The 27,001-nt window shown below is 41.9% G+C and overlaps 1 protein-coding gene across 5 annotated transcripts in view; it reads right to left on the bottom strand.

Annotated features, from left to right (window-relative positions):
- The window catches only part of AKAP9 (A-kinase anchoring protein 9), a 114,067-nt gene extending 96,093 nt beyond the window's left edge, over positions 1-17,974 (bottom strand). For 4 of the 5 annotated variants that reach the window (XM_084511966.1, XM_084511967.1, XM_084511968.1 and 1 more), the window contains exon 1: positions 17,792-17,973. In XM_084511966.1, the coding sequence (XP_084368092.1) occupies positions 17,792-17,839 (48 nt within the window). In that variant the 5' untranslated portion in view covers positions 17,840-17,973. Of the gene's footprint in view, positions 1-17,791 lie in introns of all 5 variants that reach the window. The other variant, XM_084511969.1, reaches the window with a different exon arrangement.
- Between the last annotated feature and the right edge of the window lie 9,027 nt (positions 17,975-27,001).

Below are 27,001 nucleotides of genomic sequence, written 5' to 3'. Positions count from 1 at the left end.
GCTCACTTTATTACACTGCTTGTCTCCAACATGAGTCATATAATTTTCTCACAAACTTTTTGAAGACAAACTTGAGAACTTCACTGTCTTGCCATACCGTGCCTTCAGCATGCATTCACACCTCATGGCAGTGTTTTGGAAACCTGGACCCATCAGAGAGGTTTGGATATCAACTCTTGAAAACGAATTTTAAAACGAAGATTTGGATACTCTAAAAGCATGAGTTGCTTTCCGCAGAGCTACTCCACTGTTCTTTGGACTGTATGAAGTTGGTATCTCACAGCCCTGTGGAAACAAAACCATCAATATAAATTCTAAGGCCCTAACCAACCTCAGATGTTATCATGGTCTTCAGACAAGTCGCAGAACCTAGTCACTGGCTGTACCATTGCGAAGATTTTTTAACGTGTCACCACGTTTATGACCACACACAAACCCAGTGTGCTTCAGCAATGTAATAAGTAGTATGTGCTAGCTGCTAGCAAGCCACAGCCCGACTGCCCCAGCTCCCTGGGGTGTGCTGGTATCTGCATACGGCTCCAGGTAACTTCAGCTGCGGCAGCCATTCGAGGACAGCACAGGGCCCTAAATGAGATGTAAATCTAGATGAGGGTCAGTTAGCTAAAACAGTTGCTGCTTTAAAAGCGTACGTGACAACCTCCTGAACAGAAGGCAAATGAGAAAGTCTACGTGCTACAAAAGTATTGAAATTATGCACTCAAATGAGAAAGTCTACGTGCTACAAAAGTATTGAAATTATGCAGTAGCTTCCAATTTTATGACTGTTTTTTGTTTTCTTTTCTACTGTGTTTGATTCAACAAAATTACAGTGCTAGGCTTTATGCTTATTGCAGTTAATTTCTATAAGCCCAGTGCAATCAACTGAATGATAACCAGGATTAATTCAACTCGCTCTCAACTACAGAGCAGTACTTTGTGTTCACAATAAATTATTTAATCAGGGTGTACAAGTGAATACCATATGGCACAGGAAAGGGAAATAAAGAACAAAGCAATGGACATTCACAGGTAAGTTTCGACCGGGCTTCCAAAGAGAACTGGTGTTACTGCGCAGTAGCAACAGAATGAACAAATACAGGCATCAAATAATTAATTCATTCAGAACTTGAATTTTTGGAAAGCAGCACAGTCAGACACATCAGTAAGCACGTTGCCTCTAACACTAAAAAAATAATTATCAACGATCTGAGCACTGCTTATGTAGTTACTTCTTAAAACAACTGGTTTAGCACCTGTTCGTTAACAAGCATATACTTACATCAGCTATTTAACTATATATAGTTAAATCAGCTGCTGGAGACTCATTTGATTAATCCCTTGGAATTCCTTCAGGATAACAATTTATTTTCAGAAAACAATTGCTATGCTCTAACAGGTTAGGCATTTATGCCTGTTCATTCAGGTCAAGAGAAAAGTCTCGCAGAATAGGAATAGTCCAAAAAGCATCCAGGACAACCACGTTACTAAATACTACATGCTAATAGTATCTTTTTGGCTAGTAGTAGCCAAAAACTTACAAAATCTCTGCCTTTCTCAGTAATTTTCTTCGCATGCTGCCCTTCCACAAAAATAGGCTTAGGAAAACATTCTTAGACCACTACGTAGTGAAAAACTGAGTCTACTGCCTGTGCCCTAAGTAAAACTAAACAGAAATCTACGTTTCTGTGACAACAGATGGAAAGAGGTGTTTCCTCCAGGTAAAAGGAATGTACCACAAAGAATGTACCATTTCACAAAGTACCACTGACACATTCATTTCTAACTTAGTGGAAGAACATCCTTCATTAACAGCAAGAGAAAGGTTTGATAGTGGCCAACCTGATGATTTTTTCCAGGAGCAACTTTAAAAAGTTACTAATATGACAAAATAACACTGTTGACTTAAAGAAATAACTTGAAAGTAAAGATTCAAATTATGCAAAAGCTGAACACAGAAGCCTTTTATATTATTAACAAAAATATTTAAATGGTTAGTTCCAAAATCCCATGCTATAAGCTTAGGGATTAAAATAAAAGAACTATAGAGCATAGTTAACACATGATATTTACATAATGCAATTTAAAAAGAACTGTACAAATGTTTTCTCAAATTCAGAAACATACAAAAAAATCACAATCTATGGCCATCTGTGCTTGCCAGTTAGAAGCCAGCTATAAAAATACAGAAGTATGCGAAAGCGACAGTTGCCAGTATCGCCACACAGTGCTTGTCCATCAAATTACTGGCAACCGCAAGTTATATTTGTGACACAGACACAGCTTACTAATTGTCTAATGCATTTAAGAATTAAGGCTGACATTTTACATTTTTTTAAAGATTAGTCTTCCAATACTATAAAGACAGCAGACCTAAAGCTTCATGAAGTAGTGATTCTCATGTTTCTATGTATAGGATCCTAAATACGAACTACTTACATGAGATTTGACTTCAGACCAGTACTGTGAAATGCACGAAGTATGCGGTATGCTTAGCAGTAACAAACATGCTTAGAAAGACTGAGTGTGGTGTTGGCAAGAGTCAGAACTTCTTCAGATTTGAATAGTTACACAGGCAGAGTCACAGGTGCATAATAATAGAAGACAAATTTCCTCAAAGTATTTTTTTTTTAAAGAATAACAAAATGATTGACTCTACTCTATAGACAAAAGCCTATAATGCTAGCAATAAGCATCCTATAAAAGACTGTAAGGGAAAGAAAAATGACAAGCATTGATTTACCAAGCATTAGACACACAAGTTCCTCTAGATAACGGGGAGATAAATTTGGCCAGCTGCATCACTCCCTGAGCACTGCCCATTTTGCACACAGAATACGGACAGGTTCTGCTGGAAACAATTGTTGGAAACAGAAGCTAAATCAATACCACCTCTGCATCCACATGAACTTCAGGCTGGTAGTTCTTTACATTAGAATACTTGACTTAGTAACTTTGTTTTAATTTCATTCTTAACGTAATAGATTAAATATTTTAAAAGAAATCAGTCCATATACTACTCGATCACCTTTATTTCCTAAGGGATGATATTACTCTAACCACTACAAGTCCTTATTTTAGGAAGCATGACCCTATTATAACTGGCCAGATTACTTAAACGTGTCACACCACCGAGATTTAAACAAACTCTCTCTTGCCAGATGTGCAAACCAGATGAGCAACAATCCTGAGCAATCCATTCCAACTGTGAAGCTGCCTCTGCTGTGAGCAGGGTTAGACCAGACGACCTCCAGAGGTCTCATCCAACCCCAAATATTCCATCATTCCACAAATCCAAGGCAGGTCAAAGAATGTATTTTAATGATGATTTATTCTTAACGCTGAATACAATTATTACTTCAGAAAGTTAAGAAGAATCTAACTGTAGGCTATACAAAATTGCACAAGTGATACTCATTAAATGTGTTGGTGTTTGTTAAAAAAAAAAAAAAAAAATAACATCACTACAAAAGAAGAACTCAGTGTAGATGCGGAAGCAGGGTGCTGGTGGAAATCTTTTCACAAAGGACTCGACCTTTGGCCAGCAAACATACAGAGCCTCTCTGTATGAGGCAATCACGCTAGCCCACTGGCAAACTCATTGCCAGCACAGAATATGGGCAGCCTGTCTTTGCAGATATAGCACATACCATAGTATTCTGCATTTCTAGCTCATTTCTGGAAAATGGTAACATCATCTCTTCCTTCCTTGACTTCAAATCATATCACACAACATCACATTTGTTTTAAATTCACGGAAAATCCCATAGACTACTGTTACATCCTAGTATCAATGTAAAAAAAATTGAAATTCCTCCTTCTTCCCACTGGGAAAGCATGCGAGCTTTCCTCTACCATCTTCCACCCTGCTCCAGTATCATCACGTCAAACCACTTCCTCACACTGTCCAGGTCTCTCTGAAAACACGTCCTGTGCTTCAGTTCATTAATTGCTCTGGGTAATTTGGCAGCATTCCCAAACTTGCTGAAGACACACTGCTTCCTGTTCTCCAGTTATTAATGAGAACATCAGTCAGGACTGGCCTCAGTTTCAGCGGGTGAGGAACACTACTGGCCACCAGCTGGACCTCATCTTAGCCCTGTGAGCATAGCAGTCCTGACAATTTTCTACCCACCTTGCAATCCACCTACTCAAGTCATCTATCAACAGGTTGGTTACAAAAAGCTTGTAAAAGATTGTATCAGATGCTTTCCTAAAGTCAAAATAATCAACATTCACTGCTCCCTCCCTCTCCTCTTAGCCACTGTAGAACTCCTTGTTGAGAATCAGTGTTCATTATAAGGACAATTACTTCACCCTTGATAAACTCCCATCACTTTCTTGTCCTTCATGTGCCTGAACATGGCTTCCAGGGGGATCTGCTCCATAATCATCCCAAAGACCACAGCTAGGCTGATCCCTATAGCTCCCCACATCCTTCTTTTGTCCTTCTTGAAGTTGGGTTTGATTTCCCCCTCTACCCTCCCTTTTCTCCTGCTTATTTTGATTCTCCTAATCACCACGACCTTTCAAAGACGGCAGGGAATAACTTTGTAATGATAGCAGATAGCTTCTATCAGTATGCTTGTATACATCACACTCAATCCCATAATTTTTTCTAGATCAGATTTGCTTAAGCGGTCCCTAGCTCGACCTTCTGTATCACACATAATGCTTCATCTCCTCCAGTTCTGCCGTTAGACTCAGAGAGCCAGAAAGCCCAAGGACAGTCCTCATCATTAGAGATGAACAAGACCTTGAATATTACTTACACATCCCTTTGTAACCAGATTTGTTAAGATTATTTTGAATTCTAAGCTTTTCACACCGTGCCACCCACTTCAGGTTAGTGCTGTATACACACAGCCCTGGATTCTTTCCACAGCCAATAATGACGACAGACTGACGCAGCCCCCTGACAGATTCTGCTTGAGATAAAGCCATTAAAACAAAATTAATCCTAAAAGCAATTTTTATTTAGTTGTAACCACCACACGATGACTTTATCTACATCAAGTCTTTAGTTTGTTTATAAGATCAGATCAGTGTCAAAAAGTCTTAACACCCCATTGAGTCTCAGAAAGGAGTTCTGTCTGAATCAGCCCCAGAGAGACACTCTCCTATCAACAATTGCACAGATCCCCAAGGACGTTAATATTGAATTTGGACTAAATATCAATTCATTTACACCAGCCTGCTTCCTCTAAAAAGCAATCTTTTCCAGTACTTTGAGACCTTCTGATGAATAGAAGCAGAGCCTTGCTGATGACTGCAGCCTTGGTTGTGGTTTGTTATCAAACCTGACTGTAGTTTCCAGGGAGTCAGGGTAGGAGGGAGCCAGCTGTTTCTCAAAAATCATGAATAATGTTTAGAAACCTACAAGAAACACAAACAAACACACCTGACTGTTTTGAAGAAAACTGCAGTCAGGCAACTGCTCCTTCGTATGGGATCCCATTCAATACTCCACTCCTTCGGCTCACACAATTAATTCTTCCAAAACACATTCTACATAGTCAATGGCAGATTCTAACTAACTTCAAAGACAACCATATCTTGAGTACAGTGCTTTAAAGATGCAGAGAGATTGAGGCACCTAAGGACACGCACAGAAAGAATCTGTTTCTAAAGAGGCTTTGTCCAGTCTTCTCAATGAGCTAATGCAAGAAAACTTAAATCAAAGAAGCATTTGTCATTTCTTGTTTGTGTTGATGCTGCAAGAAAGGGGCTGTAGTCTGCTGCATATTTTTCCTGAGCTGCCAGACTCCTGCACCTCACAGCAGTGCATGTTCTTCTTGTCTCCTGCACTCTAACATTTAGTCTATACGCTAAAGGAAGAAGAAGAGTTGATTAAAGCTTAGCTGAAAAGGGCAGGAGAGAGTATTTATTACAAAAAAAAACATCAATTATTGATTTATTTTGAGTAAATATCTACTGTTTATATTACCCTGAATCTTGTAAATTCATTTTTTTTCTTACTAAGATATATATATATATAAAATAGCAAAAAGCTTTTTGCATTTATGTAGAATGCATCTAGCTTTTTTCTTCTACTTCACGTTTGTTTTTAATTATCTGATATAATTTTTTTAAAAGATCAAAAGCCAAGCAAACTAATTTAAAGGTAGAGTATACAAAAGAATAGAATAAAGCACAGTAAGACCTACATAATTTTGCTCACGTTTACTTTCTCATTAAGTAAGAAATCTGAAAGGAAAAGGCACCTTTAGCATAAATGGACAATGTCTAAGTAAGTCTTTATTGATAACCAACACAAGCTTATCAGCTTTTTCAAGCTGACCAGTGACATGAAACTGATACCAAATTTGAGAGGTTACATCCTTGGCAACAAGACAATCAGCTTTACAGCTACAGAGCAGGAATTTAAATTCTGTTCAAGGTAACCAAGTAGTAACAGACACTTCTTGCTAATAAACATAAGTGATGTGATGACATCCAACCAGTAACCGAAAGCAGTCTTTTCACAAAGATTAGGGTTGAGACTTTCAAAAGAATCTGGAGAATTTAGATACATTTTAAAGAAAGATATTGGAAGAAGTTCTGGCCACCTCTGTGCTCTAACTCCGGGTAGAAACTAAGTATAGCTTTAATTTTTCTTTTTAAAATAAATTAAGGTTCTGTTTTTTTCTAACAAACTGAACAAGTCCCACTCAGCTGTACTTCATCATTTCCCTCCCCCAGTGTTTATATTATTTTTATATGAATTCATACCATGTGGCACGTCTGGTACTGAATGGACAGAGTGAGAATAAAGCCCCCAAACACAGTAGGTTTGTGAGAGACAGCTCTGCGAGGAGCCGAGCAGATGTAAGGGAGGAACCAACTGCACGAATTTCATGCTCAGTATGCAAGACTTGACAGGCTTATATTATTTTGACAGGCTTGTATTATTATTTATTTATTTTACACACACACTGTTGAATCATTAGAGAAACGTGGGCTCACAGAGGCATTGATATTGCTCCCAGGATTCCAGACTTTGTCTATGAACTTTGCTTTTTTTTTTTTTTTAAAAATACGAAACTGAGTTCTGAGAATATATTCCAAGTAATGAAGAAAATCTAGGAAACTCATCCCCCTTTGACGAGTCTTGTATCAGGTTTTCCATCCTTATAACACACCAAACTATGCTAGCTATTAACGAACATACAAAGACAAGGTTTTCTTATTGCTATGGAGCATTACTTGTATATAGGATAAATATCTGCCACTACCTTTTAAAGGAAAATACATATTCTCAATGTACTAACGTTAAGTCAGCTACCTCACTTAGACAACATCAATGGGTTTAGGAACATTTCAATATTTTTCTGCTGTTTTGTGGTTGGACACAGGAGACTTCCTCACAGTGACGTAAAAGTTCAAGGACGAGCAAAAGCTTCAGAAAACAAAACTAACACAAAGAGATAACCATTTCTGTTAATTCACAGCTTACCAGCAAAGTCAGCTTTGAGTAAGTTCTTTCACAACTTTGCTCATTCCCTGTAACACCCATTTTATCAATATTTGCACAGAAACATACTCAGTCCCAGAATCCCATCTCCTCTGCGAGTCTCCTTGGCTCTTTAGCTCAGGATTGTAGTTTTAGATATAGGCTGCAATTTTGCCCTTGCAGTACAGTTTTCATCAAGTACTTGTTCTCCCCTGGAAATATCACCAAATGGTATACAACCCCTTTAAAATTATTATTTCTCACTGTGGAGAGTCTTAAAATTTCACCAGGTTTTGAGGCTTAGGAGCATGGGCCACAAGACTCTTTGTTTTGCGATGATGCAACATCTTCGGGTTATTACAATTGTGGCTTGCTCGCTTCCCATCATGTTCCCGGGCTTGGTGCTTGGTTTCCAGACTCTCATGCTCTTCTGCCTGGCTGACAACTACTGAATGTGTTCTACCTGCAAGCTTCTGGTGGTCTCTTCATGCAAGAATGGAAAACAGAAAGGCTGACTGCATACTTCTAAGAAACCAGTAATTTTAAGAAGACATTTTTATGCATACCTCTTTCCTTTTTCTACTGGCTGTAGGAAAAAGTTTACAACATCACATGCTGGCCTCTCAAAAAAAAAAAAAAAAAAGTGGAAAATGCAGATTAAAAATTCTTTTAAGAAACGGGAAAACAAGAGCCATCAACACAATACGACGTGCCAGCACTTTGCAGTCAACATGCAAGCACTTCATCATGATAGATTTTAAGATCTCTTTGCTTTGTTTCAATAGCAAAAGACTGCAATTATCAGATGGGTTTTACAGAACTGTGATCCCATGTCTTTCCAAATTTGAAGCATCACATCAACTGGTACTAGTAACTAAATGATTTCGAAACCAAATACATAAGAAGTACATTGAAATCTCTAGCTATGGGGCAGAGATTTAAGACAGCCCTTTCAGCTCATAAAGTAGGATTCCCAGAGATTACGTTGCTAGTACACAACCTTATATTGTAAATAAGGCAAATTAACAAAGTTGGACCTACTTCAGAAGCCTCTATTCTTTTGTCCTCATTTTTATCAGATTTTTCACTATTATAAACAGTAAGGCGTGAGAGTAACCATTTGTTAATCCACAGTTAATATCTCTGTAAATGAATATTTAAAAGCACCTACCTGTTAGGGCATTTCCTGTTGGTGGGAAAAACAAAAAAACCACCACATAGGGGTTTTTGGTAAAATCTACATATGTCAAAAGGCCTTACTTCCCTTGAAATATCAGATGTGCTTTATAGAAAGCACTTTAGAAAGAATTTGTGGTCATGATGATCGTGCTTATTTCCAAACCAGTATAAACAAACAAACTTGTCTAGACACTGCTCTACCAAGGGAAACAAATGTTGCAGTCACCCCTGTTTTGCTTTTGCAACACCCCTACTAAGAAAATAAGCAGTTGGAAAGCAGACCATAACAACAAGGGAGAGATTAGTACCAAACTGAAGAAAGCCTTGATTAGAAGAGCAAGTTTGTGCTTTTTTTTTTCCCCTCTAATTCCTTCTCTTTACACATGAAGAAACAAGAAAATACTTGAAATTGCCTTTTTACAACGTAATTTCTTGTTTCATAGTGCTTCTAACAATACTGTGCTGTCTTATTTCTCAGTTTTTGAAAAATTCACTGGGCTTCTTGAATTAATGACCATTTTTCTCTAAACTAGGTATAGAACAAAGGTTATTTTGGAGAGCTGCTTTGTTCTGAGGATGTGAACAAGTAAGTGATACTTCAAATTCACTCTACCTTGCATCACTACTACAAGGAGACAGCTAGTTTAGAGCTCCGAATAAAAGGGTATAGCAACAATAATATTTAAAACAACCAACCAAGCCCTGTATCAAAAGCTAGTATAGATCTCTGGAGTTAGTGAAATGGGGCTCAAACTTAGAAAATAAAAGAAAAATTGAGAACATGCCTAGAAAAAGGAAGAATCCTACTAACGCCAACTGAAAAAAAAAAAGGAGCTCTAGTCCAAGATTTCAATTCAAGTCCTATTTTTATGAGGACCCAATAAAGTCCAGAAGAAATTTGAACACAGTGGAGAAATATTAAACTTACTTTTTCTTCTTAAAAGAAAGGAAATAAGGTGAAAAAAGACTGCAGAGCAGGTAGCTCTATTATCACAGAATCACAGAATTACAGAATCACAGAATTTTCTAGGTTGGAAGAGACCTCAAGGTCATCGAGTCCAACCTCCAACCTAACGCTAACAGCCCTCCACTAAACCATATCCCTAAGCTCTACATCTAAGCGTCTCTTGAAGACTTCCAGGGATGGTGACTCCACCACTTCCCTGGGCAGCCTGTTCCAATGCCTCACAACCCTTTCTGTAAAGAAGTTCTTCCTAACATCTAACCTAAAACTCCCCTGGCTCAACTTAAGCCCATTCCCCCTCATCCTGTCACCAGGCACGTGGGAGAACAGGCCAACCCCCACCTCGCTACAGCCTCCTTTAAGGTATCTGTAAAGAGCAATAAGGTCACCCCTGAGCCTCCTCTTCTCCAGGCTGAACAAGCCCAGCTCCCTCAGCCGCTCCTCGTAGGACTTGTTCTCCAGGCCCCTCACCAGCTTCGTCGCCCTTCTCTGCACCCGCTCAAGCACCTCGATGTCCTTCTTGTAGCGAGGGGCCCAAAACTGAACACAGCACTCGAGGTGCGGCCTCACCAGAGCTGAGTACAGGGGGACGATCACCTCCCTAGCCCTGCTGGTCACGCTGTTCCTAATACAAGCCAGGATGCCGTTGGCCTTCTTGGCCACCTGAGCACACTGCTGGCTCATATTCAGCCGACTATCAACCATCACTCCCAGGTCCTTCTCTGCCTGGCAGCTTTCCAACCATTCCTCTCCCAGTCTGTAGCTCTGCTTGGGGTTATTGCGCCCCAGGTGCAGGACCCGGCACTTGGCCTTGTTAAACTTCATGCAGTTGACCTCAGCCCATCGGTGCAGCCTATCCAGATCCTCCTGCAGAGCTTTCCTACCCTCAAGCAGATCGACACACGCACCTAACTTGGTGTCATCTGCGAACTTACTGAGGGTGCACTCGATGCCCTCGTCCAGATCATCGATGAAGATATTAAAGAGGACCGGCCCCAGCACCGAGCCCTGGGGGACGCCACTAGTGACTGGCCTCCAACTGGACTTGGCTCCATTCACCACGACTCTTTGGGCCCAGCTATCCAGCCAGTTTCTAACCCAACGAAGCGTGCGCCAGTCCAAGCCAAGAGCAGCCAGTTTCTTGAGGAGAATGCTGTGGGAGACGGTGTCAAAAGCCTTGCTGAAGTCAAGGTAGACCACATCCGCAGCCTTTCCCTCATCCACCCAGCGCGTCACTCTGTCATAGAAGGAGATCAGGTTCGTCAGGCATGACCTGCCTTTCATAAAGCCATGCTGACTGGGCCTGATCGCCTGCTTCCCCTTCAAGTGCTGCATGATGACTCTCAGGAGGATCTGCTCCATGAGCTTTCCTGGCACTGAGGTCAAACTGACAGGCCTGTAGTTTCCTGGGTCTGCCCTCCGGCCCTTCTTGTAGATGGGCGTCACGTTTGCTAGCCGCCAGTCGATTGGGACCTCCCCCGATAGCCAGGACTGTTGATAAATGATGGACAGCGGCTTGGCCAGCTCCTCTGCCAGTTCCCTCAGTACCCTTGGGTGGATCCCATCTGGCCCCATCGACTTGTGCACATCCAAGTGCCGTAGTAGGTCACCAACCAGTTCTTCATGGATAATGAGGGCCACATCCTGCTCCCCATCCCCTTCCACCAGCTCAGGGTACTGGGTATCCAGAGAACATCCGGTATTGCCGCTAAAGACTGAGGCAAAGAAGGCATTGAGCACCTCCGCCTTTTCCTCATCTCTTGTAACTAAGTTTCCCCCCGCATCCAGTAAAGGATGGAGATTCTCCTTAGTCCTCCTTTTTGTGTTGATGTATTTATAGAAACGTTTTTTGTTATCTTTAACGGCAGTAGCCAGATTGAGCTCCAGATGAGCTTTGGCCTTCCTAATTTTGTCCCTGCACAGCCTCGCTACTTCTTTAAAGTCCTCCTTAGTGGCCTGCCCACTTTTCCAAAGCTTATAAACCCTCTTTTTCCTCCTAAGATCAAGCCACAATTCTCTGTTGAGCCAGGCCGGTCTTCTTCCCCGCCAGCTCGTCTTTGGGCACGTGGGAACAGACCGTTCCTGCGCCATTAAGACTTCCCTCTTGAAGAGCGCCCAGCCTTCCTGGACCCCTCTGCCCTTCAGAACCGCCTCCCAAGGGACTCCACCAACCAGTGTCCTGAGCAGCTCAAAGTCAGCCCTCCGAAAGTCCAATACAGCGGTTTTACTGGTCCCCTTCCTGGCCTCGCCAAGAATAGTGAACTCCACCATTGCGTGGTCACTCTGCCCTAGACAGCTCCCGACGATCACGTCCTCCACCAGTCCTTCTCTGTTTGTGAAGAGAAGGTCTAGCGGGGCACCTCCCCTGGTAGGCTCACTAACCAGCTGCGTCAGGAAGCTATCTTCCACGCTCTCCAGAAACCAAAGCGAACAATTCAGTTCTATTAAAAAACCTAGTCATACCATTTTTCTTCTGCCAGTAGAAGTACAATTCACATCTTGAAGACTGTTTCACAGATTACCTTTCAGCTTGATACCTCCTTCAAGCTTATTCATCATCCCAGCAGCAATAAATTATCCAAAATGCATTTACATTTCAGATGTATACAAATCTTTCCCATGATAAAATGCAGAGATATCATCCACTGTGTCAAACAAAAAAAATGAAGTCACGCACAGCAAAGAAACACCTTGGTTTTTGTTCCTCCCTCTCTCACCTCTTGGCAATTTCTGCCCTCTCTGCTTTTACTCAAGAGCTTTAAAACAAGACATTTTTCTCTCCAGGTGACATTCAGTCCTTGTATCTGTGGTTCTCTGTGGCGCAAAAATCGGTCCTTAGGCTTACTCATGTTCATAATCAAAACACACAGAGGCAATTCTCCTGCTATACCACCTCCTACTATTTGCATTTAGAGTTGACAGAGATGCAGAGGTGAGAAGCAGATTGAAATAAAAGATTAAGAGGAACGAGGAAGTGCAAATTCAGAAGGCCCTAGGAGGACAATTATCTTCGCAACATAAAAGAGGAATGCCTACGAATTCGGCAGGATCCTGATAGGTTTGTGAGGACCTTCATGTGTAAGAAGAAGGTTGCCCCCAACTAAAGCATCTTAAAGCTCTTATCATTGTTACAGAACTTTTCCATAGCCTTACTGCACCCTCCTGCTTCTTTACAGATCCACCCACATCTGTTGAGCCAAAGCTCACCCACAGCTCTCCAGGTGGCTCCAGAGTTAGCCTAGGTTCTCCTACGGTTTCTTCCCCTCTCGTCCACTAATTAGTACACAGCGCCTCCACATACAGATCTAGCCCTGCATCATTCCCGTTCAGCCCATAAAGCTGCTCTCCTCCATAGTTTATAAAAAGGGAGAGTAATGCAAATTTTTATGGTGAAATTAGCACCTTATGATATGGTTGAATATGATTTCTTATTTTAAGAGAAAAGTTAAGGAAGGAAGCATGGACTGAAAAGGAAATCCTTCCTTCCAGGATTCTGCTTAATTGCTTTTGGTTATTGGAAGTTATTAGAAGCAGACAGACCATAAACAAAATGAATAGTTTGCACCTGAAAGCAAAAGGCAGAAAGTTAGTAGGCCAGCTCTTTAATGAAATGTAAGGTTTAAATGTATTTAATTTGTCTTCCATGATGAAAAGCTCATGGTAACCAGTAAAACACTGCCTTTTTTCCTCCTCCAGTAAATGACAGGGAATTGTAAAGGGCTGTTTTACAAACACAATCTGTATGTTAATTCTTCTGGAGGTTTGAAATTAGACCTTTAATCACTATGGTGTGTAATCATTCCATGTTTTGCTTAAGTCTTAATAAAAATGAAAAAAAGGAAAGAAAAACTGATGAACTGATGAGAAACCCCAAATTTCTCAGTCTGAAGAGCTCAGAGATGAGGATGTAAAATCTTTTTTTTTTTTTTTTGCCCTCAAGAGAGTAACGTATAAGAAAGCAAACAGCAAACATTTTCAGACACTTACACAACGCTGTTTTAATTATGCACATTGTTTTCATCTTCAGCCACCTGAAATATTCACATGCATGACCAGAAGACAAAATATGCAATTATTTCCTTTTACTATTCAATTTGTGAAGATAACTTCTCAAATTAGTTACACAACCTGTATTACTTGTCCACTGAGTGCCATCAGCACTTCCCAAACAAACTTCACCGTTCCGTCTGCTCAGTGATTCACTGGCATAGATCAAAAGCAGTCACACCGCTTTTTCTGTGCTCAAATATTGAACTGCACCAGACAGTTCCTTATTTCTTGGGGTTCTTCAACAATTGCATGGTTTATTCAAACACCGCAGCAAGAATGTATTAGAGACATAGAGAACTCTTGAAAATCAGGGCATTAAATAATGCATTTCTAACATTAGAAGTGAAATTCTAGACCAACCTGAAATTCAGAGAATTTACAAAGTAAATGAGTGTCTTTCCCTCACCCTGAAAAAGCATACAGCTAGGGAGCGTGTTCTTTCTACTCCCCCTTCAGTATTGTAAAATGGACCCTTCTTCAAAACTTGCTGTTGATAGCTTCACATCTTAGTTTCACCAGTTGTAATTGCTGGGTGTTTCATTGCGCTGCAGAAGTATGTGGTGAGAATGCTTCTGTCAAATTGCAAGAAAGTCTGCCTTCATATATAATTATATATTAAATATAAAATAAAATCATAATATTAAAACCAAAAGATTGCCAAAATAGCTACTTTCTCACAAGGGAATCTGAGACCCTGACATGTTCATTCCAAAGCTAGCTTGTTGATCTGGAAGTTGATCAAAACAGTGCAACATCCTGATAAGAAATGAGATACTAAGCTGCTAAATAAGTACATAAAATTAACAAACTCAGCTCCCACAAGCAGTATCCTCTTCAATGTTACATGAGATTTCCAAGCAAACTGATACACACACAGGCATGCACACATAAATACTACACCAAGATCTTCAACCACCATCCTCTCTTGTCTTTTGCAAAATCAGGTGCACATACACTATTTGAGGCCATCGACAATATCCCATAATCTCTAAAGCAAGGCACATAAGGTATCTGATTTTTAAGTTCACTGTGTTTTGGGGCACAGATCAGCTTGACAGAGTGCATCTGTATTTCTATGGCTGGCACATCTTCACTCTTCCACCTTCTCTCACAGTCAGCCCTGTTTCCCTCAACCAGCCGGTCTGACAAACACCTTTCCTGGAATCAGGCAAATACTTTTATTGCTCCAACATAATCAGTTCAGCATCCAAGACAAAGAAATCCACAGAGAGACCATTTTAATGGGCGAGGGAAACAGACATTTATTGAGGCTGGGTTAATATCCAGTGCGTTTATCTTGTGGCAAAGGACAATGGATGACTACAGCTCTGGAAAAGGGAGCATGTAATTTGCTAGGTTTGACTCCATGTCTCCTTTGCTTTTGTGGGTTTGTAACAGACAGAACAGCAATGCATGCTGCAACCGTTTCATAACAAAGGACTGGCATAGTCTCAAAAAGTCAGAAGGTACACACGGATGTTGGTGAGCCTATCAAGAGCTTATTCCATTTTCCAGATGATGTACTGGGGAAGTTGAGCCCCATTCTGCCAGCCTGGAGTACATTTAGCACCATTCGGTCAAGGTGAGATTCACAATGCAGCTTCTTATTTCCAAAAATACTACAAGAGGTCTGAAAAGAAACTGCCATTGCAGAAAACGTATTTGTAATACGCTTCTTTGTAGATCTGTGTAGGGAGACAGCATCTTAAGAAGACATCAGGAAAAACAAAGCTCACACAACCAAACTTCACAGCTACTACCCAACACTATAATCAGAAAATAACCGCATGATTGCTTTACTGGAAGCTCATATTGCTTAAAACACATGTAGTGAGACCTGGCACTACGTTTAGAGGAAAAAGGCCTAAGAATCCAAGTACCTTTTTAGAATAATAACTTCACTGTTAGCAGTGCACCTACCACCTCCATCATACCTACTAGGCTCTTTTACTGGCCTGCCTATTAACAACATTCATTCCACAGTTTATGCAGTGTCTTATTTACATTTAAAGTTTATACTATCATGGAAGAAGCATCAAGGTATCTGAAGTATAGCAATGCCTGTGCTTTTAGCACAGCAACAACACATTTTATTATTTTTTCCAGCTATTTAAACAACATTCAGTGGTTAGGCTCTAAAGTTTTTTGGACGCTTGTTGCTGTGGTTTGCAGAAAATATTCAATGGAGCCAAGCAATTTTGGGAGGCATACTGATCATGCTACTGTGAATGTGCTTGTATCCTTGAAAAAGAGAAAGGCAGCTGCAGGAGCAACTCCTACTTCCATTCTCTGCTAACACAATTTCTTCTTTTCTGCCTTTAGTAGTGACACTTGTCACTGGAAGACTGAGACCTAGTCTCCACAGTACAACACATTTAATTACACTATTCATGTGGGGGAAAAAAAGAGAAAGAAAGAGTGTGAAGGGTATAGAGAATGCCAGTGAAAAATCTGAAATACTAACAGTGCTTGTCATGTAAAGCACATATAGCTTTAAAGAGTTACAATGACTTCAACCACAAGGGAAGTTTAAAAGCACAGAACATGAAAGTCTTCAGGGATGTATTTATAAGAACATCCACACATTTCAGTCAGAAAAGGCTAGAAGAAGGGCAACAGCAATGACGGTATTCCTACTAACAGTAAGTAAAACATGCACACGTCTTTTCTGAAAGCTAGCAGGAATGCAACAGCTTCCTTCTTGAGCCCCAACTTCTGGTTCACTTTTCAGAAATTGCCACTAGTTTTCTGTGCTCATACCAAGCCAACAGGAACAGAAAAATGTAAGTTCTCTTGATAAATTATTCACTGTGGTTTGTAGTATTAGCAAATTTACTCCATCCATTTTCTTTGTGAACTACTTTCAAGTATTCTGCAGCAGAATTAATTTGTCAACCTGGGTGCAGCTGAACACAAGGCTGCCAGCACCGCTGATCTGTCCTGGTACCTTTTGGTAGCGCTGCTGTACGTTCCCTGCCCATGGCTGGGGGGTTGGAATTAGATGATGCTCGAGGTGCCTCCCAAATCATTCTGTGATTGCATGGTTCTGAGGATGCATAAACACCGTTCTTGCTCTAAGCGTATAAGAATGCCCTATATAAACCATCTACAAGAGTTTGCTGCTGTACGTTTTGAACAGTGTCTCAAAAGAAACAGACACACCAGAGTTACAAAGTTTTTGTGTAACACGACATAACATTTCCCTGCCCAACTACGTTCTTTTTGATGGACTGTATAGGCACGACGATTATGGTATTTCACACTTTTATTTCACAGCTTGCCTTTTCGCTGCTTTTACCACTGATGACCGCTTCCAAGCTGTGTGTCTCCTCAGCCTGGATTACAGGCTTACAGCGCTGCGAACCCTGCCACTGAGCAGTGGCTGCTGGAAGGAACCAGACAATAGCTGGCATCAAAAGGCTCCCTCTAACCTCACCTTACCACGGGTGCTGTTAATTACCTCATCTCCCTGACCACACCAAGGCTCTCTCTGAAAGGCAAGAGGAGGTTCTTACGCTGTGGGGTGGCCCCGTGTGCTGCCCGTGAGGCAGCACCTGTGGAGCCAAACCAAACCAAACCCAAGCCAAACCAAGCGGAGTTGGTGCGAGGCTGTGGGCTGGCCTGGGACCCCGACAGCCACCGTGCAGTGACAGTGGTTGTTGAGTTATACCCCTCATAACATAACCCCTCATGAGGGGTTGAGTTACACCCCTCATAACTCAACAACCACTGGGTGCCCCTCACCGCAGCCCTGGCAGCCCGTAATCCCCCCATCCTAAGAGGCATTAGCAGCACACTGAGACGCAGCTGCCGGCTCTGCAACCCCCCGGGAAGGCTCGCAGGGAGTCTCCTCGGCTTAAAAGGCTCGGGGGCGAGGCGGCGAGGAGCCGGGCTCCGCCGCCACCTGTAGCGCTCCCCGCGACGTGGCCGTCCCCGGCCGCCGGCCGGCACGGAGGGAGGGAGGGAAGGAAGGAGGGAGGGGGACCCGGGGCAGCACAAAGCGCACCCCGCCCCCGAGGCTTTGTTCGCCGCTGGTCCCCGCAGAGCCGAGCCGAGCCAAGTCGAGCCGAGCCGGGTCCCCCGCCGCAACCCCCGTCCCCATCCCCTCCTTGGGTGCCCGTCCCCGCCCCGCCGCAGCCGCCCCCCACCTTGGCTTTCCCAGCCTCCAGCTTCTTCAGTCGCTCCTCGTCCTCCATGGCGCCCGTGCGGGGACAGCGGCGCGTTACCGGCGGCGGGAGGCGGGCCCGCTCCGCCCTCAGCCGGGGCACGCAGCCTGCCTGCGCCCTCCCGTCCCGTCCCGTCCCCAACCCGCCTCACGGCGACGGCAGCGGCCGCGCAGGGGCCCCCGGCGCCGCCATCTTCATCTCCACGTAAACACGCGGCCGGGGAAAGTGACGTGGGGATCGCCCGCTCCTCCTCCCGCCGCCATCCCTCCTCCTGCCCTGCCCTGCAGGGTTGCGGCCCCCTGGCAGCCTCCTCTGCCCCGCACAGCCCCTCCTCCTCCTCGGGGGACAGGCGGGGGGCTTCCTCGTCTCGCACCTCAGAACACCCAAACACGAAAGTCTTTAATAACGAAAGCCTGAGCTAACAATCTCCGAGTTTTGCGGGTCTGCTGCCCTCCGCTGCCGCCCAGACCCGCCCCCCGTGGCTGCGATGCTCGTTTTGGTTGCTTTAAGTGTTGAGCCTACACCTGGCTCCTGCCTCCTCCAGCGTGGATCTAGACCCTGGAGAAGCAAGCACAAGCTTTCTGGGCGTGTGTCACATTGTGTGGGGATGCCAACAAAGGATGTGTAGTCCCCCGTTTAAATTAACACGCTCTCGTCGTGTCGGCGAAGTGGCAGTAGTTGTGTGAAAATCACCATGGGGAATTTGGCACGCAGCAATTAAATGCAAATACAAATTCTCTACCTCATCCTTAGATGCAAAGCAATATTCTTTGTGTTACTTAATTATTACAGGTTATTGTCTACTGAATGTGTGACTGGCCTGGCTAATAGCGAATTTGCCCTGGGTGTTCACGATGTGCTTTTTCTTTCAGTTACCCGCGAAGTCGATGCCATTTCTGGTGGGGTAATGAATGGCACCGGTTTACACATTCCTGTCAAGCCTTTTTTGGTTGGTGTCTAGCAGCTGCATGTGAACAAACACGTGCTTTATTCTGCATTTGGAACCAGTCTGCTTTAATAAATGCAAAATCCAAAATCTTTCTCAATGCATTTAGATCCCAGCCCTGCTGATCTTTTTAACACAGTTCACATTTTCCACTGAATATATATATATATATTTAAAAGTAAAGTGTATGTGCTCAGTTAGCACACATTCTTTCTTTACTTGAGCTTTCCAGCAGACCAGATGCACTCCAAAAAATGACAGAAGAAAACAATATTTGCACAATGTTACCAAGTGCTACCAAGGTGAAAAAATATTAGGGCTCCTAGCAGCAAACTTCTGTGCCCATGTTACTGTCCAAGTAAACTAAACCTACAATCAGAAATGTTTAAGGATTCCCCTCCTAAAAGGTAGAGCATTTCACAGAAAAACAAAAAACAAAAAACAAAAAACAAACAAACAAAAAAAAACAAAAACAAAAACAAAAAACAAAACAGTGAAATAATCTGTTAACAGATCAGTACATGTATTGTACATTGGTGCATCTAAAAAATGATGTCCCCAACCTGCAGTTGAAAAGGGAATGAATACCGTTAATGTCAAAAAAGGAAAACACCAGCCATGGCAGGGAATTACAAATGTCTGCACTATACTTTGTTCCATATTTGAAATAAGCGTGCGTTTCAGTTAAAAGTTCTCAGACTGCTGTTTCACTACGGGAAAAGCATGTTATAGAACAAAAAACAGCACATGAAAATGAAATTAAGAATTAATTAAAGAGGAAACGTTTTCTCAGAAATACAAATTTGAGTTCTTCCCTTAAAAATGTGTTCTAAGGTTAGTAAAATAAAGCACTTTGTGCAAAGTCCCTACAAATGTATTTTTTTTTTTTTCCCCAGCAATTCCAAAGGCCCAGAGACCCCTGAGGGAAAATAAGATTCGCTTTTTGATACAAATGACATTCCTCTTGGGAGATCGAGGCCACCATCACAGAACTACCTGTTAGGTGTCAATGAAATTTCACACACGCATGACACTATGATACTAATTTCTTAATCAGTAAACATGCCATTTATAAGATAATTACAAACTCCCCAAATCCCATAATTAAATGGGTTCTTGAGTTAGTGCTAAGGATTGATGGGCCTAATTTTCCTCTCACAGGCTTATATCCATGTAATTCTAATGGATTTTAGCTAAATGCTTAATTCATGACAATGAAAGGCATGAAATGAAAACTGACTAGCTATAATAGAGTACTGTGGAAATTACTACTGGATAAATTATCCCAGGGAATAATATTTCCAGATTCTCTCAGCATTAAAACAACTGTTTTTTCTCTTTTTCTCTTTCAGGACAAACAAACAAACAAACAAACAACAACAAAACACAAAACAACAACAACAAAACATGCTTATTTCAGCTGTGTTAAAATTCCTATTTTATTCTTAATGCTAGGCTAGCAATTCTGGAATGAACAACTTTCTAATAAGTGCTTTAAAATACTGATTGACTTTCTAACACTCACGAAATTTACACAAGCTAACCTTGTAAACTGCTTTTAACATTAGCATTTGTGAAGTGAACCAGAGTAATGAAGTAAAAATATAGATCAGATATTCTCCAAAATAGGAATGACTGGTATTTTGGCCCACGCTTATTTTTATATAAAAATATATTGATTATAGGAAAAAAACCTCTCTGAACTAACTTTGAAAATGCGACCTAATTTTTCATTGTGTTGCTCTGTAAACAATGGCAAAAGTCATTCACCTGTAGCATATTCCTGTAACAATGAAACTCTTCCTCCTGCCTGCCCATTCTGTTTGTTTTATTCACTGTTCTGTGAAGATATGCCTGGTGACGATCACAGGAGTACATCAGTGGACTGCAAAGCCAAAAGATGAAGCCTACAGATATGTCTGATAAAAATCATACAGCTCTAGTTAGGAAATTCCAATTTTGTCATTGTCCCTTGAAGCCAAAATCAGAGAGGGCTATCAGATTAGCATGTGCTGCTAATAGATCACGTGTAAATAGGATGTAAAAATTACAAAATGTCACACACCTAAATGGATAATGCAACCTCTAACAACAATTAAGAAGCTCAGATATTGTGTATTTTCAAGCATCAAAATTATCGGCAATTTCCACTTAATAATGAGACTGCCCAAATCTTTGTTTCATTCAACGAAAAATAAACAGGTCTACCTGAAACATGTTAGATTCCCCAAACTAGCTTGTAAAAATATCAGTCAAATGTTTTCCTAGCACCACCACAATAACCATGTCACTTTACATATCTTTACATTTTTACATCTAGCTACAAATCGCTACTTATAAATGCCTACAATTGGTTGTCATAATGTGGTAAAGGAGTCATCCTCCTGGTAGTGGATATGCAGCCTCTGATAACGTAGCCCGACAGCTCTGCTGTGACACCAGATCTGCTGTGCAAAACTTACCTGACAGGATAATGCTTTCAATTATAGAGAACATTAAATGGATTGAGTGGTGTGAAAATAAGAGACACCTCCTTCTGAGAGATGACCCTGCCAAAGGTTTTATTTGCTCAGGACATGCATCTGCTTTCACTGAATGTAATTAGAGTTCTATGGCTGATTTTACTGGTAGTGAGACAGAGCCTCAGTGCTTGCCTGTCACAGTGCTTACAAACCAAAATGATTTGGCTCCACCTCACTGGAAGCTTGAACAAAGAACATGAGATTGAGTTAATGACTATCTTACCTCTGCCTTTGCCACAGTCTGCTGTGCCAGCTCTGTCCCCTACCTCTGCAGCTGCACCGAGCATCATTTGTGCTGCAGTTTCCCATAGCATTGGAACTGCTTTGTTATCCCCATAGCGCTGTGGCTGCTTTGTTGTCATGGCTGCCGCAGGCAGGTGATTTAGGTAGAGTGTGGAAGTTCATGATTTCAGAGACCCACTGTAGGTACTGCTGAGGGAGGATTACAAAATTAATTTGCTGTTATCAAGTGCAAGTCAGCTCAGATTTCAGGTTGAACTTGGCCTATTGTCTGTCTGCATGTTACATAAACATTCTGTAAGAACTAGGTCACTGTCTCCTCAGGGGTGTTTGAGGTATGTTATTTGTTAGAACTACCTTGAACTGTCTTAGGAAAAGACAACTATTCTCTCCTTCAAAGCAGAGCACAAAAAATGGCATTACAAACAAAATAGTGAAGCTCGGTGGTTAACAAACAGAAGAGACAGACATGCAAAGAAAACATCTTAGGATTTAAAGAGGTGTTTTTGTTTTGTTTTGCTTTGCTTTTTCTTTCGTTTTGAGAATCACTGTAGAAGCATGGCTGTATGAAAAATTATCAAACAGGGTAATTGATGAATATACATAAAGTAAAGGTCTCATGTAACAGACCAAATTTCTGTTTTTTTTTTTTTTTTTTTTTTTTTCTTCATATATATTTTTAATGAAAATGTGAAAATGAAAGCCTATGAAAATGCATGGGCAATGAGGTGCCCAAAGTTTCAATATATGGAGAAACAGTTATTAAAAAAAAATAATTTAAAAATCATATCAGCGGTTAAGTTGGACAAATTTATATTAAGCATTGCAACCAGTGCCACAACAGAAGTCTGGGTTTAGTCACTACTTATCCTGTGATTTTTTTTTTTATTGACTTTTATTATAACAGGTGACAGAAGACATCAGATACGAGAAACTTCCCCACAGATATGTGATCCATTCAGTAAAGTCAGCTTGCTAACATGCTTCAGTCACACAGAGTCAAGTCCAACACACAAATGTGCTTTTCTTGTTTCCAAGAAAAACATTTTTACTCCGCTGAAAAGAGAGTAAAATAACTCATACAAAAATTATCAAGCACAGACCTCTTGCCATATTACAATAATACATACCTCCTGGAGATGCATGTCTTTGTTTTCTGAATCCTGGAGTAGTACAGCTTATAGTTTGACATATTGTAAGCTCCACATATCTTTTTTTTAGGCATATTTGAGCCTATTCCTTAACATATAATTAATTAAGAAAAATACTTCTGCATTTGGCTCCTGTTCTCATGCAAATAGCGTAGCTAAAAAGAGATAAGACTCTAGCTAAGAAGTTTTGTGAGATGAATAATTTATTCTGCAGTCATAATATACCAAGGAAGGTAATTTAAGTAAGCTTGTAACTAATACAATTAATTAATTAAGTGACCCAAAAGCATCAAATTGACATTTGAGATATGCATGAAAGATTAATATTTACCACAAATCAGTTATTTGTATTGGATATAATGTACAGCTGCTATTACAGAATCACAGAATGGCTGAGATTGGAAAGGACCTCTGGAAGTCACCTGGTTCAACACCCCCACCCCTGCTCAATCAGGGCCACCCAGAGCTGGTTGTCCAGGATCATGTCCAGGTGATTCCTGAGTATCTCCAAGGATGGAGATTCCATCACCTCTCTGGGAAACCTGTGCTAGTGTTTGGTCACCTGCATGTTAAAGAAGAGCTTTCTGATGTTCAGATGGAACCTGGGGCCCCCTAAATGATTAGAAGACAGGAACGCCTCTCCTATGAAGTGAGGCTGAGAGATGTGGTATTGTTTAGCCTGGAGAAGGGCAGGCTCTGTGGAGGCCTTAGTGTGGCCAGCCTTTCAATAACTAGAGGGGGCTTGTAAAAAAGATGGATAGAGACTTTTTATCAGGGACAAGGAGTAATGGTTTTAAACTAAGAAAGGGTAGGATTACATTAGACGTTTGAAAGAAATTCTTTACTATGAGGGTAGTGAGGCACTGGAACAGGTTGCCCAGAGAATCTGGGCCCTGTCCCTTGAAATGCTTAAGGTTAGGTTGGCTGGGGCTTTGAGCAACCTAATCTAATAGAATGTTTCCCTGCCCACACCTAGGGAGGGAGGGTGGAACTAGATGATCTTTAAGGTCCCTTCCAACCCCAAACATTCTATGGTTCTATGGTTCTAAGATTCTATAACCTCATGTTTCTCTTTGTTCTCATAGCCTCTTGTCCTGTCACTGGGCACCACTGAAAAGAGCCTGGCTCCATCTTCCTTTCACTCTGCCATCAGGCTTTTATACACACTGGTGAGTTCCACTTGAGCCTTCACTTCTCCTGCCTGGTCAGCTCCAGTTCTCAGCCTTTCCTTGTAGGAGAGGTGCTCTAATCATTTTTTCATCTTTGTGGCCCTTTGTTGGACTATCTTTAGAAGCCGTGTCTCTTATACAGGGAGCCCAGAACTGGACACAGTACTCCAAAGCGTGTCCTCTCCTGTGCTGAACAGAGGAGGAAGATCACTTGCTTTGATCTGGCAGTACTCAGCCTATTGCAACCTAGGATACCATTAGTATGTGTTACTATAGTACACATATTTCTTTAAAATCAAAGTCACAGTTGTCCAAATTTGCATAAAAATACAGAATATGATTCTCTTATTACATAAAAAATATAAAAGCTACTTATTTTCTTCCTTTATCTGTATTTTATATGCTCAACTATTATTCATGAAACCCCATTTAAAATGTGGAGGATTTTAAAACTATAACACAATGTCTATTTGCTTTGAGAAAAAGGGAAACTACCAATTTACCAGGACAAACACTAGCTTTCTTTTCAAATGTATTTGGACTGCTCATCTGACAGATAAGCATTCCTTGTTCTTTGAAGAAATTCAAGAAATTCTAGCAGTATCTGGGATGAAGTGCTTCATGTACCAGAATTTGCACCATAATTACAAAGTTCAAATAAGGTATAGCTTCCTAACTATTTTAATAAAATATTTGGGTACTAAAATGGAGTTGTGTCATTCGTATTTTAGCAAGTCTCAAAATACATTACAAATTTAATTACTTTCATAATGAGAATTAGTTGCAAATCATTGTATCATGCTGGGGGACATGCCTTTTTTTTTTTTTTTTTTTTTTTTTTTTTTTTTCTTTCATATTATTTATAGGAAAAAGAGCTGGCATGCTAGGTAATCCCATAATGACTGGTAAGTAGAGTGAATTTCCTGAGGCTTAATGTTGATACTTGTGAGGAAATCTTGTTCCACTGCCTTAAGTAAAGGCAGTAATTAAGTAAATGTCCCAGACTCAGCAGAGCTGGGAGAAATGTGCAGCATTTCCAGTGACAGTGTGTACCTCATTGACAGCCTGGCAAAAAGATTTATTATCGAACTGCTGTGAAAACATGCTGGGTGCCCTGAAAATATCGACAGACCTAATGCACCAGGCCAGCGCGTCATTAGGTGTGTCGGTGTGTGTGTGTATGTCTGTGTGGGTGTCTCCGTGTGTGGGTGTTTAAGATACACAAAATTTGGGGATGTTTTATCTTGTACTGCCATCTCCTGGCAAACATCTCAGCTACAAGTGAAGAAGTTTACAAAACGGGCCTGCCAGGGGGCAGCACTGCGAATGGACTCTCCGCCACCTAATGGCGGTTTCTGCCTGTCGGCCTCTACCTGTCGTGGCGGCCCGTGGGGGAAGGCAGGTTTCCTCAACGAGCCTGTCACACCGCGGGTGTCGGGCAGCCTTATTTTATTTTAAATTTAGAGGCTGCGGAGAGTTAGGTGAAAATCCTGACCCGTGGTTTCTGGTTAATGGATGTGGCTTGTACTGGGTGAGGTGAGAGCAGGTCCTTAGAGGGCTTTGATACAAGCTTGTAAAACAGTATGTGCTACACCCCCTCCCCCCCTCATGTGGGGCACATCTTGTGTGCAGGCACAAGGAACAAGGAGAAATGGGAAAAATCTATTATTCCATACATTTTATGAGGATGGCAGCAGGCTTGAGTACCTTCCTACAGCCAGCCCATACGTTGGTGAGGTAAAGAGGGTCGCACTGAAGTGGCCACTCCACATCTGCAATCATCCAGATCCAGTCTGTAGCATTTTTCATGTTTGGAGTATAACTTAGTGTGAGCAGAGTAAAGCACTTTGTAGACCTCTGTCACAGGTAAAGGTAAATTTTGGGAAGCTTATTTCAGGGGAGGAAGAAGCTAGTTCAGTATCCCGCTTCTTTCAGCTGGCCACAATGAATCACAGAATCATCTAGGTTGGAATAGACCTCCAAGATCACCTAGTCCAACCTCTGACCTAACAATAACAAGTCCTTCACTAAACCATTATCACTAAGTTCTACATCTAAACGTCTTTTAAAGACATCCAGGGATGCTGACTCAACCACTTCCCTGGGCAGCCTGTTCCAATGCCTAACAACCCTTTCAGTAAAGAAGTTCTTCCTAATATCCAACCTCAACCTCCCCTGATGCAACTTTAGCCCATTCCCCCTTGTCCTGTCACTAGGCATGTACAAGAATAGACCAATCCCCACCTCGCTACAGCCTCCTTTAAGGTATCTATAGAGAGCGATAAGGTCACCCCCGAGCCTTCTCTTTTCAAGGCTGAACAATCCCAGCTCCCTCAGCCACTCCTCATAAGACTTGTTCTCCAGACCCCTCACCAGCTTTGTAGCCCTTCTCTGGACTTGCTTGAGCACCTCAATGTTGTTCTTGTAGTGAGAGGCCCAAAACTGAACACAGTACTCAAGGTGTGGCCTCATCAGAGCTGAGTATAGGACTGGCCACAACATTTCTGGCATAAGCCAGGATGCTGTTGACCTTCTTGGCCACCTAAGCACACTGCTGGCTCATATTCAGCCCACTATCAACCAATACTCCCAGGTCCTTCTCTGCCAGGCAGCTTTCTAACCACTCAACCAATCTTCAGACTTCCAGATCTAGAGAAACACTTTGGTTGCAGCCTAAAAGCCATGTGTACAGAAGCTCCCCCAAGCCAGCCAATCTTCTTGCCACGACCTGCCAGAAAACAGCTGTCCTGGTTTCAGCTAGGATTCAGTGGGCAGGCTAGGGGTGCAGCAGGAGCTGGGAGGGGATGGACCCAGGGCAGCTGACTCAAACTGGCCAAAGGGTTATTCCATACCCTCCGATGTCATGCTAAACAATAGATAGGGGTGGCTAGCCGGGATGGGGGGGCCGTCTGCTCGGGGATAGGCTGGGCATCGGTCAGCGGGTGGTGAGCAATTGCATTGTGCATCACTTATTCCGTACACATTAGTAGTAGCAGTACTATAATCACTATTATTATTATTTTTTTCTCTGCCTTAATAAACTGTCTCTGTCTCGACCCACAGGCTTCATTTTCCTATTTCTCTCCCCCATCCCAGAGAAGGAGGGGGGAGGGTGAGCGAATGGCTGTGTGGTGCTTAGCTGCCGGCCACAACAACAGCAATGT

This window comes from Aythya ferina, assembly GCF_964211825.1.
Source record: "Aythya ferina genome assembly, chromosome: 2".
Lineage (NCBI taxonomy): Eukaryota > Metazoa > Chordata > Aves > Anseriformes > Anatidae > Aythya > Aythya ferina.
Note: the sequence above shows the minus strand (reverse complement) of the source record. Positions and strands in the feature narration are given on the sequence as shown.